The sequence below is a fragment of the Abramis brama genome (assembly GCF_963993115.1).
Source record: "Abramis brama genome assembly, chromosome: 17".
Classification (NCBI taxonomy): domain Eukaryota; kingdom Metazoa; phylum Chordata; class Actinopteri; order Cypriniformes; family Leuciscidae; genus Abramis; species Abramis brama.
This window is the reverse complement of record NC_139979.1, coordinates 18,283,497-18,297,102: the sequence shown is the minus strand read 5'-3', so window position 1 is coordinate 18,297,102 and position 13,606 is coordinate 18,283,497. Positions and strand designations below refer to the sequence as shown.

At 36.2% G+C, this 13,606-nt stretch overlaps 1 protein-coding gene across 4 annotated transcripts in view; it reads right to left on the bottom strand.

Annotated features, from left to right (window-relative positions):
• LOC311067366 (cell adhesion molecule 2-like) overlaps positions 1 to 13,606 on the bottom strand; it is a 117,429-nt gene extending 103,823 nt beyond the window's left edge. For 2 of the 4 annotated variants that reach the window (XM_084089182.1, XM_084089183.1), the window contains exons 1-6: positions 13,508 to 13,606; positions 5,249 to 5,575; positions 4,851 to 5,171; positions 1,796 to 1,858; positions 1,524 to 1,718; positions 1,035 to 1,082 (exon numbers count right to left, since the gene is read on the bottom strand). In XM_084089182.1, coding sequence (XP_083945308.1) covers positions 1,035 to 1,082; positions 1,524 to 1,718; positions 1,796 to 1,858; positions 4,851 to 5,171; positions 5,249 to 5,575; positions 13,508 to 13,580 — 1,027 coding nt within the window. In that variant the 5' untranslated portion in view covers positions 13,581 to 13,606. Of the gene's footprint in view, positions 1 to 307; positions 952 to 1,034; positions 1,083 to 1,523; positions 1,719 to 1,795; positions 1,859 to 4,850; positions 5,172 to 5,248; positions 5,576 to 13,507 lie in introns of those variants that run through there. The other 2 variants (XM_084089181.1, XM_084089180.1) reach the window with 2 other exon arrangements.

Sequence of the window (13,606 nt, the reverse complement as noted above, 5' to 3'; positions counted from 1 at the left end):
AAACAAAATACTGCAAGTTATCCTTTGTCCACTGTGGTAACTCCAAGTATCACATGGCTGAATTCCACCGGTTGCCATTATTCAACATCAAATGTTTTCAAAACATTTCCACATTTGTAATGGCGGGGATGTATACTATTATTTTAATATGCAAAACCGTTACCCAATCATAGCAGTGGGTATTTACTTCCAAGTAAGCGGCACCCCTATCAAAATGTGATCAAAAGAGTGTTTCAAAAGAGGGTCAAAAAACTGAATAGACATTAGTTAGCCTAAATTAGGATGTTTTTAATGAAAAATTCTTGCTAACATTATAAGTAGACCTCAAAGAACATCATAGAATACAAAAAAAAAAATGCATTTATAATTGATAAAGTATATTTTAAAAAATCAATTATATGAAATCATATTATAAAACATTACACTGAGAGTATTACCCAAAACATTTGTGTATAACTGACTCTACCCCTGTAATATAATTTGTGATACTAAATGAAGACTTTCTCAAAGACTTATTAAAAAAAATAATAACACCAGAAAAAAGCACATTAAAACACAGTAATTCATTTAAATCATCATACATCTCATCTGGTTTGCATGCAGAAGCTTCTGTTTGTTTACACCAACTGTTGGAAGATAAAGTTCAAAAATTAATTTGGTAAAAAAAAAAATAAAAAAAAAAAAAAAAGTAAATGTATTCTTTGAATCATGTGCATATTTGCAGATGTGTGCATACTGCATTTATATGTGTGGCCATGTTATGAAGTGAAATAATAAAAGTTTGAAATATATATATATATATATATAAAAAATATGCCAGTGCAAGCTACATAGCATATATTGTGAAGTGGTTACAAAATTATGTCAGTCATCATGTGTTACAATAATTGCAAGGTCATGATTCATGTGTTATATTCAACTTCAACAAAGAATTGAATGGGCCATCAAACCCTGCAATAGAAAGACTTTTATTAAAACACTTGATCAAGTACATTTGTTCTATATATTTTTTAAGGGCCACAGATATCACTTACCTCCTGAAATTTCAGAATAAGATACGGAAGACCAGCAGTCCAATTCAACTACAAGATACAAAAGTAAGTACCATGTGATCAACTTCTATCGTCATGATTTGGCATAAAAGTTACAGTAAAGTCTTTCTTTTCAATATGAGGGCTCTCATCACCATGATAGCATGAAATGGGCTGTATTTCAAAATTAATTTCAACACACTCAGAAGAACATTAAAATCCTAAATACATTTACATTGGTTTATTTCCTTTCTGACAGTAACAGCAAATCTTACAATTGCAATAAGAACACCAATTGAATTCACTCATTTGAAAGAAAACAGCAGCACAATAAACAAATGTAGGTTCAGTGTAGCAGATCTAGGTTTCTGATTGGATTGGACCACAGTACTGTATGTTTAGGATCTCTTCTTTCCAATAAGCTAGTATGACATGCTGTTAAAGAACAATTCAACAGTGTTAAACTTTTCAGGACCCCAGTTGTGGACTTACTTTGGCTGTTTATATTGCTTCTTCGTTTTTTGAAAGAAAGAATCACACAGACAATCGGTGATATGAGGACACACAGAGACACTATTGTGACCATAACTACTGCTGTCAGATTAGTTGTCACTTCTGAACTCGCATCAATGTTGCCTTCAGTCTGGACAACAGGACTGTAAGCTGAGGTTGAAACATCTGTGATCTCTAGAGAAAAGACAAACTTAAATCAGTCAGTTTGATTAGGTTATTTTTTATCACCCACATATAAGTGCTTGTCTTACTTGTGGCTAACAGTGTTGTGGAAAGTGTTTCCAATGTTGCAGTTGAATAAAACTTCTCTTCACCTATAATCAAAGTACAAAAATTATTTCTACAGTATGAAAAGTATCACATTTTAGAACATATTTAGACAATAATACAAATGTTAAGCCACATTTTCTAGTTAATATAAAATATTAACTTTGTTCAAGCTTGTTTAAACATGCACACATTCATAATTTTTACAGTATATTACCAAAGACACACTGAACTCATGCTGTAATCTGTCAGGTGCAGATACAGAGAAATGGTGCGGACTCAGATGCAGAGTAAGGCTTTAGTTCTGTTTTTAAACATACGTACGTACGCACGCACGCGCACACACACACACACACACACATACAAACAAAAAACACACCATTGGGGAAAAGAAACGCAGGCCACAGCAGACAAAAAAAAGGGTAACTCTTTTTTTCTCACCCCTGACCGACAGAAACCAAATAAACCACTGGAAAACAAAACACTAAACATACCCTTACGAAAAAGAAGTTTATTCAAGTGTGCTAATAGTATACTTCTTTTAAACTAAAAATAAGAAAGTATACTTTCAGTCTACTTTTTATGTACTTCTCAGAAATATACTTTATGTACTTCTCAGAAATAGACTTCAAATTCCACTTAAGTATACTTGACTTATACTGACAGAAAAGTATAAGTATATTTGGCCTATACTTGTTGATCGAGATATACTTAAAAGTATAATTAAGTATTCTAGGTATTCTTGGCTTGTACTTGTGTTTACTATTTTGATTGAGTAGCTTATTAAATGCTTCTTTTTTTTTAGTCCAGCAGGCGTAATGATATGACGCAGCGCCTGAAAATAGTCCCCAGCTCGGTAACTTCCAACGTGACCGGGACTAAGTTTGTCTAACCTATTAGACCTATTTTCAGGCGCTGCATCATATCATTACGCCTGCTGCACCCATGGTACGGCAGCAAAGTTTCTTGATTATTACGCAGGAATGAGAGTATAGTTCCTAGCCATATCAGCCTAGAAAATCGCAACTTTTCATTTTCCGTCGGTCTTAGTACACGATGTGACTACAGAAGAGTCAAGTTTTAAATAGGAAAAATATCGAAACTCTTTGGTCATTTTTTTGAGAGAGATGCTAATGGTCCTGTCCAATTCAATGATCTATGCTAAGCTATGCTAAAAGTGGTACCGCCAGACCCGGAGATCGGCTGAATGGATTCGAAAACGGTAAAACTCAACTGTTTTACTCTGGGGGAGTTGTAAAATGAGCCTATTTCCAAAAAAAGTGGAGTATCCCTTTAAGTGTACTTGACTTATACTGAGAGAAAAGTCCAAGAATATTTGGCCTATACTTGTACTCAATCTTTTGATCGAGATATACTTAAAAGTATAATTAAGTATTCAAAGTATACTTGGCTTGTAGTTGTGTTAACTCTTTTGATCAAGGAGCCTATTAAATATACTTTTTTTTTTTTACATAGGTTTTCATTCACAGTCTTATGAAACTTACATTGTTTGAAAATATTGATATAAAACAGATATGTTTCTAATTCTGTGTATCTGAATTTTTGTGTAGGCTAGTCCACTGGTGTACATAGGAATTTACTCTTAATTCTACTTTTTCCCACCATTGACTGAATTTTCCAGCCATCCATGTTTTCACTGTTATACGGTAGGGGGCGCTATGACACATCTTCTAGTGCAGAATCTCCGGATCAAAACACAGGAGAAGAAGAAGAAGCTGAAACAAGTGATAGAAGACTGTTCACTCAAATGTAAAATAATGTGATCATCAAACATTAAACAGCTTGTAAATCAAAACTGCTTAATGTTTCCAAATGAAATGAAGCGTAACCCATGAAGAGAAAACGACTGTGAAGCGTTGGGGTTGTTGGACTCGATCTACTCCATCTGTGTTTTGATCACGTTTCTGAATCTGATCAAGGCGTAGTCTTTGACAAAAATGAGATTTTCTCATCTTTTTCGTTTAAAATGTTGCCTTTATGAAACTTACCAACATTCAAGTGTTGATAAAAAAGGATGCATGAAGCTAATAAAATGTTTTTAAAATTAAAGTACAGTTAAAGGTATTTTTCAAGTATAAAAAATAACATTTGAACATAGTAGTATAGGCCTACTGCAACTGCAAAATTTGAATATAAATAGTAAACTATAAGTATGTAGACATAGTAATTACATAAATAGTAATGTTAAGTTCACTTAAAGAAAACTTGTAGTATAAAACTACTAAACTAGTAGTTTACTGAGAGTATACTTAAAAGTTGCTACAAGTATTAAAATAGTAAACTACTAGTATACCCATAAGTTCACTTGCAGTACAAATGAGAAACGTAATTATGAACTAGTTGTGCACTTAAAGTTTACTACTGTTACACTTATAGTACACTTGAACATACTTTTATATACTAAAAGTGGGCCAATTTAGTCCCAAGCGGTATTAAAATAGTACACTTACAAGTTTACTACTAGTACATATTGACATTAGTATACTTACTTCATAATGTATACTTAAAAATATACTTGAACATTACTTAAGTATACTTCATAAAATGAACTTCAAGTATACTTCTTTTTCGTAAGGGTAGTTTTAAAACATACAGCCACAGGACAGAGAACAGGGAGATTAAATAGGAAAGGTAATAATGAGGGAGATGAACAACAAACTAACAAGAGGTTACAAGATAAAAGAGCACATGACACATGCACGTAATAAACAGAACGGTGTGCTCACACAGACATGAAAGATAGACGGGGTGTCAGGATCCTGTCAACAGTTTCAGGAAAAAACTAGAACAGAAGTGACAGAACCCTGACAATAATCACCACAACATGACTTAATTTTAATCTAAACCTCAGAATATTTATACACAGTATTTTACCAACCTATTTATTGCCATTATCAATACAAAATATTTTTGACTAACCCAAAACCCAACTCACCTTTAAAGGCACAACTTAAATGAAAATCTTTTAATGTAATCAATGTCTGTCAAATAGTTAGAAATATTGCATTGAAAACACACCTTTCACGACCAGCTTCACCTCATAGCAGGCTTTTTCACTCACTCTGCACCGATACCATGATCCATCAGTGTTTACTGCTACCCTTATAAGCAGAGATCCATTCCCTAGTATTCTCGCTCTCTCATACAGAGGCTTCGGGTCTTTCTCTGTGCTATTTGTGGGCTTGTGTGGAGGGCGATATTGGTCTATTTCCGTTAATTGATGACCATGAAAGATTTTCCAAGTTACTTGATCAGTTCTGTATTGTAGAGGATGTTCAGAGCATGGCAGCAACACTGAAGAGTCTGCAGTCGCATGGACAGAATCCAAAGTTTTACACTCTGAAACCAGAGAAACATATTTATTACAACAGGTTTCCTGGGGATTATTAGCTTGTTTCAGAAATTAACATTCTCACCTTTGACCCTCAGGTTAAAAAGAGTTGCATTAAGGCAGTCCCGATCTTTGTAGACTTGACATTCATAATGTCCTTTATCGGATAAACTGATGTCTTTCAGGTAAAATGTAACATTTCCAGCATCATTTCTCACAGACCATCTCTGATGCTCTAATGGAGAGTTGTCTGAATACTTTAGGATGTGTTGAACCGGGTCGGTTCTGCGTAGTTTCACTGTCAGAGACTCCAGCGGGTGGGTTGTGGTTAGGCAAGAAATAGACATATTGTCGCCCTGAACATAGTTTATGTTCAACTGTTGGACCTGCTCGCAGGGTCTCTGTGTCACCACTGAAAGGAAATAAAGAGCAAAACAAGACATACTGAGAGAGCTGAGACGTACTGAGAGCCGAGACATGGAAACCACAGCGTTTATAGAAATAAACAGCATTTACTTGCTACCAAGTGGTTCTGCCTCTAAATGTATTAATACATTTTACGAAATGAGAAAGAAAATCCACAACCCGATGAACTACTGTCAGTATTTTCTGAAATGCTTCTTTTGAATGTCAGTGTATGTGGTCAGAATTATTGGCACCCCTGGTAAATATGATCAAATATGCCTGTAAAAATAAATCTGCATTGTTTATCCTTTTGATCTTGCAAAAAAACTAGCCTAAAGTGGGGGTTAAATCACATTATGAAATAGATACTTTTCTTCTTGCCTTCAAATAGTAAATGGTTACATATATTTCTACAAATTTAAAGTAAAATCTTAACAGCAATTTCCAAATTATTACTAATACTGTAGTATTCTTCTATAAAGTTGCTTTTGAAACAATGTCCACTGTGAAAAGTGCTATAAAACACACTTGACTTGACACTGATCATACACTGTAAAAAAAGAGTGTAATTTTACAGGTAATGGTCTGTATTTTCTTTTACAGAATTTTACCGTTTTGTCATTATACAGTGAAACGCCTGTTATTTTACAGATATTTGCTCTAATTTAAATTAAATTTACAGGTAATTGCTTAAATTGCTTTACAGGTAATTGGGGGGGTGAAGTGAGTTTTTTAAGGTTAAATAATAGTATTTGTACATACAGTACCCTACATACATCAGTAGGCCTGTATTGAATTATTATTTATTGTTAGGCTAGTCTTTTAATCTTGTCTTGCAGATAGATGCTCATTTTGATCATTATTTCATTGTCTTATAAAGAGTTTAAATAATTTCATGAATATTTTAGGAATATTTTTCCAAATCTCCGTTGCTGCACATTCAGTGCTTTGACGCAGATTCAAATTTGCCGCCATTACTTTTCCGCTGTTTAGTCCCGCCCACAACGGTTAGCTGATCTTGTCGAGTAAGTTTGGATCTGTATCAAGGGCAGTCGGGAGATTTGAATTCAGTCTACGCTCGTGAAGTGGATTGTGGCAACAGTGGTTCAAAGCAATCGTATTCGTCAAGAGCAGCCGTGAGCTGGAGCTCTGTGAGCAGGAGCCCTGTTGTCAGTCAGTCCATTTGGATTCTTTGGAAATAACGCCCCCTTTTCAGTGAGCCTGGTTTGGCACAGCGGACATTATGCCAACCAGGGACGTCACTAGGATTGGAAGACAGGGGGGGCTTAGCCCCCAGGGTATTTGTAACTTGCGTTTATAGAAAATCTTACAGTGAATTTGAGTAAAAAACAGCTATGTACTGTATTTGTCTCTTCAACCCCGTTACCATCTTCAACCCTGTTACCCTAGTCTCAACCCCGTCACACCTACATTTTTATTAGTTATTATTATTTTTTTTAAATAAATAAGTAATTTAATGTTTGTTGAACTTGTCAGAAATGTTCAGAGCAATCATAAGAATACAATTTTTGGTAAGCTACGCTTTTTTATTATTTCAATTCAATTATTGTATTTTGATTTAATATTGACTCATTTGGATAAATATTAGGTAGGCTACACAAGGTAGGCGTTAATTTTTCTCAAGAAAAAACAACTCACCTAATGCTGTAAACATGCAGAGAGCCCTATCAGCTGGCAGTATTATTTAAGGTTAAAAATAACTCAAATTAAATATAATGCGTTTTTTTTTATAATAACAACTTTATTTAATGATATAATTAAAAATATAATAAATATGTAATATAGAACACATATTTAGCAAAATACTCTCTATTGCTCTTTTTTTCTTGCCAACTACGTGCTGTAGCCTATTATGGTCATTAAATGGCTTTCCTGAGGTAAATGTGACATAATTGTTCTCCAGCTATGTTATTGACCTTTTCACGCTGATAAAAAACACTGATTGATCGATATTTTGTATGAGGAATATACATTTCGGTAAGTTGTAGCCTACTACTGTATCTTTCAACAGTGTTCGAGTTTTTTTACTATTAGCTAGTAGAGATGATCGGTTCACGTGTGCTAGGGATCTGTCACGTAACATTTACAAACGCCAAAACGGTATTTATTGTTTGAATTTCGTAATAAAATTGACAGAATCTGAGAGTTGAGATTCTTTTATATCATAAAGTAACCTGCTCTGTCTAGTCTGTTGGTCTCCGTGTCCTCTTTGCTTCACGATTTTTCTGAGCGTGAGAAAATAGATGTGTGGCGCGAGAGCGTGTGGAAAGTGTCAATTGCGTGTGTCTCACGGTGAATGCGTGAGAGTTGGCAGCTCTGTTGCGACTCTTTGCACTGTCCAACTTCCGACTTTTCGGCTATTTTTTGTAACTGGATATATATCATTTGATGCGTCTAAATATGAATGAGGATACGGTTATTGATAAATCGAATTGTTATTGTTGTTCTTATTATAATTTAGGGGGGCTTAGGAACATTTTGGGGTAGCTTCAGCCCCCCTAAAATAGGCCTAACAACGTCCCTGATGCCAACCGATCACTGGCTGAGGTAAGAGTCTCATCATACTACATGTGAACCAGTGGGGATTTCTTTAAGACTATACTGTCAAAAAATTAATGGTCAAATATGTACTATTGTGTTAACATTTTATTGACTAAAGATGCGTTAGAACCACTGATCTATATAATGACTGGATAGCTCATGACGTTCTAAACTGCCAGTAGGCAGTGAAGCCACCGGAAGTGTTCGAGCGGCCATCTTACGATTCCCTACCAGCAGAGGGCTCCAACCATAGACAGTAAAAAAAATGGACACAGCGACCCCATTGGATTCAACGGAGAAAAGTGAAGTCAATTAGAAGCACTCACTTCCTGATGGCTGACCGTACTGCGCAGACTCAAACTGAGCTTGACGACGTAGATGTGACGTGAGCAACCCGTCTGTCTTCTAGTAGCTGTGCCAAGAGAAATCTGAATCATTCCCTTCCGAAACTCTCAGAGACGGAGAGTGTGAGTAGGAGGTGTCCACGAGCTAGGAGCAGGAGAAACTTTTGCTAAGTATTCTGATTAATTATTTTGTCATTTTGCCTCCACGTCCCCCCGATTGCCCACAAGCTTCTCCTCCTGTCCATACGGTAATTTCTCTACTGTGCGACAGAGAGTAGCGTGGTTATGACGCAATCGTTAGCCTATTTTTTACAAAAACGGCTTCTACGGGGCCATAACGTAAGATACAAGGTAATGGAGCCTTTTATACATTTTCGTGTTTCTTTAGAAATATATAATGGACAAATGGAGTCTTTAAACGCCTCAGATGTAAAGTTATTCGCTGTCAAAATGATGCCAAAATGAATGGGAGTCAATGGAATGCTAACAGCAGGTGGGGGTCTGCTAATCAATGGCGGCGCCCGGGGAAGCTTCAATGTTTTATGAAACATTGGCCCCCTGGCTCCAACGCCCGTTATACAGAGATTGGTAGCTCCGATGGCACTTTTAAGATGACCTGCTGTGCACTGCAGCATACAAGTGTAAAACGACGTTCACAAAAGGATGTAGAAAAACTGCCCACAGGTTGTAATTCAAGCCCTATAAGTAGTAATTTATATGCAAAATTGTCACTACGCCCAGGCAAGAGCTGCTGCTTCTTCAAAAAACAACGATAAAACAGTCAACAGTAGCCTATAAGAAACCTCAGAGCAGCAATAATCACAATTAACGTTAAGTGTCCAATAGCGACACCATTTGAGAGCTTCGTGCAGAGTCCGTTTACCGTTACATTAACCCATACAATTTGTATTATGCAATTCCTGAACATGTACTTGCTAATCAAACACTTTATATGAACAAACTACTAATCTATAAAACACAATCGGTCTTCCGACCTTTTACTATTGTGTCAATTGATGTTGATATGCGCGAGGGAGAGAGAACAATACAGCGCGCGTGTTGTTTGAAGGCGGTGAGTGTGCGCGCGCGCGACCGGGTCTCTCGCTCTCGCTCTCGCTCTCTCTCTCTCTCTCTCTCTCTCTCTCTCTCTCTCTCTTTGGGCCCGATCTAGCCAATAGCATAATAGCACCTACTGGGGAGGCGGGTATAAAGATAGTAGCCTAAGGCCCAATTTGATTGGTCGAATTTGGATAAACAACCTATGCATGCATGCATCAAACAAATGCTTGGCACATCAAATAAATGCAATTTATCGCACCTCTCTGTGATACGGATATCGCATATACTTTTATCGCGATAACGATAATTTTTCGATGTATTGTGCAGCCCTACTAGAATATGAGCACAACATGATGAATTGCATATTCTGGCCGCCTCTGCTTGCCAACACGTATAGAATGCATATAGGTGCATATATTAGGCTTACAGTATAAAATAAAAGTTGATAGAATGTTTGTGTTCTGATGAAATTAACTTATCTACATTTTGGATGGCCTGGGGTCATCATAGTAGCTTTTTCATAGGATAGGCTACTTTTGATCATTGGTTATGAAAATTGCATTGATCCAAATGAACGGACAGTTACACCCCTAGGTGTAACTGATGCCGTCACAGTAAATCATACACATTTTTTTTTTTGTGATTTCAGGTCACGTGGAAAGCAGATGGTCATGGCAAACAAGGTATAGGAAGAAGTAACTTAAAATATTGTAATGGCCAAGTCTTCTGATTCCATATGTTTGCACTAAAAGTAGCAGAAAATTTCATTTGAAAAATGTAATTTCCCATGTGAATATTCGATTCTTGTGAGGCCACTGTGGCTGCACAAGGTTTGGTTTTGCTACAGTAATTTAACAATTTTTGTATTGTATTGTAACTAGTCTCTGTCGCTTAGAAACATGGCTTTTCCAATCACTTAATGACACATATCTCTACCTTTCATTCCAGCCAGAGGATCTGACGGTAGCTGCTCGCATCAGCCTACCTGATGGTAAATTCTTGCTGGATGAATGACCTTCACCTTCAACTCAACCTTGCCAAGACAGAACTGCTTATGGTTTCAGCCAAACCATACATGCTGTGAGATCCTGCTGATTTGCCTTATACAACATCAGAAAGATCCAGCCCTTCCCATCGGAGCCACACAACTCCTTGTCTAAGCTCTTGTTCTATCCAGACTGGACTATTGTAATGCTCTCTTGGCAGCTCTTCCAGCATCAGTCAAACTTCTGCAACTGATCCAGATGCTGCAGCAAGACCTAAACTCACTGCTTCAGATCTATGTGTCCTCCAGAAGCTTGTGTTCTGCAAGTGAATGGCACCTTGTGTTGCCATCATCCCAAAGAGACACAAAATCACTTTCACTGACCTTTACCTGGACTGTTCCCTGCTGGTGGAATCAGGGCCGTTTGAAGGAATTTGGGGGCCCCAAGCAAAATGGACATGGAGGCCCCCCCAATACCCCCCCCCCCCCACCGCAGCATAGCCATAGTTCACCCACACTTTATATAAATAAAAAATGTTTACAGTGCAAATACTGCAGTTGCATATACTGTGCATAAAATTTTCAACATTTTCAACAATTGAACATTTGCAGTAACCTTGAAGTAACTGTTGATATTATAATGTCATATTTGCATAAACTGTCACTACAGAAGCCTATATCCCGACACTAGCACATTAAGATAAGCTATGAAAAAATCATGTTCCTCTGCCACTTTCTGGTTAAATAATGTTTATAGATGGATTAACTTACAAAGTATTTATTAAGTAAAAAGACTTGTTTGCTAACAGTTAAATGACAATTAACTAAAGATTAAATTAAAGACTAACAATTTACCATCTATTAATGATGGTTATTACCCCCGACTGAGCCTGGGTTCTCCCAAGGTTTTTTTTTTCTCCATTAGGTCACCTGATGGAGTTTTAGGACACCATTAGGTCACTTGATGGAGTTTTTTTCGGTTCCTTGCCACTGTTGCCTTTGGCTTGCTCAGTTGGGGATATTTTGGGGATATTTAATTTTATTCTATCAATCAATAAATTCCACTAGAAACAAACCTTGTTGTATTATTTTATTTTAATTTAATACTGTGAAGCTGCTTTGATACAATCTGTATTGTGAAAAGCGCTATACAAATATACTTGATTTGATTATAATAAAGTGTTACCGAAAAGATATGTTAGCAATTCCATATTTTGATATTAGAAGGGAAGGGATGCAGCTGCTTTCACAACTACCAATGCTTAAAAACATCCCGAGCTAATGTTTGATGCACGGAATTTATTGTGTGGTTTTCCTAACCCCCATTTGGGAAATAGATTATAACGGTGGAATAGTTAGTATAGCATGCTATGCCACTTTCATGAAAACCTATTACAAAGCTATAGCAATGTCATGTCATTAAATAAGATAAACAGTGATTCTGGAACAGATCTGCGTCTTCCTTATCCCGTTAAAAAAACATATTACAGTATGTAACCATATTCCGTCCTTTCGAAAAAAAAGTTGCACTAACTGTTCGTTACAAGCAGCATTTGCCGTCAGGCAGATAGCTAACATAAACATATTTTTTCTAGCCTACCTGCTGCAAAAGTACACCATTTGTACAAGACAAGTAGAGCTATTTTATCCAGTGTAATTTATCACTTATCACTATCTTTTTTTACCTTATCTTCTTTCTTTTCTGGCTTCCTGAAGCATAATTCGCTTCATGATAACTGCCGAGGAGGTTTTGTATTTTGCCGGCAGCAGAGACGCGTGGTTGGCTGGCTGCTGTCAGCGACTACTGAGGGGGGCCCCCTTGAGGGGGATCCCGATAACAGTGTCATTGCACTTTACTGCATTGACTATCAAAGGGGCGCTCACACAGTTTGTCGTTGCATTTTATTCTTAACCAGTCGTTGTCTTGGGGCCCCAGGCCAGCTCGGGGCCCCAAGCAATTGCTTGGTTTGCCTGCCTTGTCGCGACGGGCCTGGGTGGAATGACCTGCCCAACTCTACACATTTTCAAGAAACTGCTAAAGATACATCTTTTCATAAACACTTGACCCAATAATACTAAATCTTTGTTTTAATAATAAAAAAAAAAACTTGTGTTTTTATAAAAAAGCTATGTGTACTGTGCTAGACTAACTGGGACTTGTCACTGCACTTGTTGCTCCTATTTGTTCTCTTAATTTTTAAGTCACTTTGGATAAAATGTAATTGTAAATGTATAAAATAATAAGTTATATTAGAGTATAAAGGTATACAGCAATTGCCTTTTAATGTGGATATTTTTACATGCTTGTTTTCCTATCATTCACGTATCTTGATGTTCAGTGTTTATGTTTAATGACTAATACTGTAAATATGCAGCCAGGTATTCTGTACTAATACATTTAGTTAACAGAAATTGACTGTAAATTTGCTATTATTAAGTACTTAATTAGAGATTGGTCAAAGTTGTGGAAACTGGATCTGTAAAAAATAAAACTGTAAATAAACAAACTTTGTATTTGTTGTTGTTTGAATTTATGTACTTATTGCATTTTTATACATAACCTCATAGTTATTTTACACAGAGGAACTATATATTAAAAGATAATTACTGTAGATAGACAACATTATTATAAAATAACTTTATAAAACCCTAAATTTACAGTTTAACCTGAAAGTTAAAAGTTTTTTTAATGTAATTTGACATCATTTATCTGTCAAATTAATTAAATAATTAATTTGGACTGTAAAGTCAGTTCTGTATATTTACGTTTTTTGCATGTAATTTTGTGAAATGGTTATTCGCTGTAATTTAACGGAATCCGTCTGGAAACTTTGCTGCCAGAGATTTACGTTTTTTTTACAGGATATTTTTTTTTACAGTGTATGCATGTCATACCGCCACGTTTACACACCCAAAATGTATTGATATTTTGCGTATATCTAGTTTGTATGTTGGTTAAAGGAATTTGATTTCATATAATGGCACTTACCTTTGCATTCCAATAAAGCTGCTATTAGAAGATATAGAATTTGGAAATATGAAGACTGAAAACTCCCCATCATACACAGATGCTCACTGCAGGACAGCT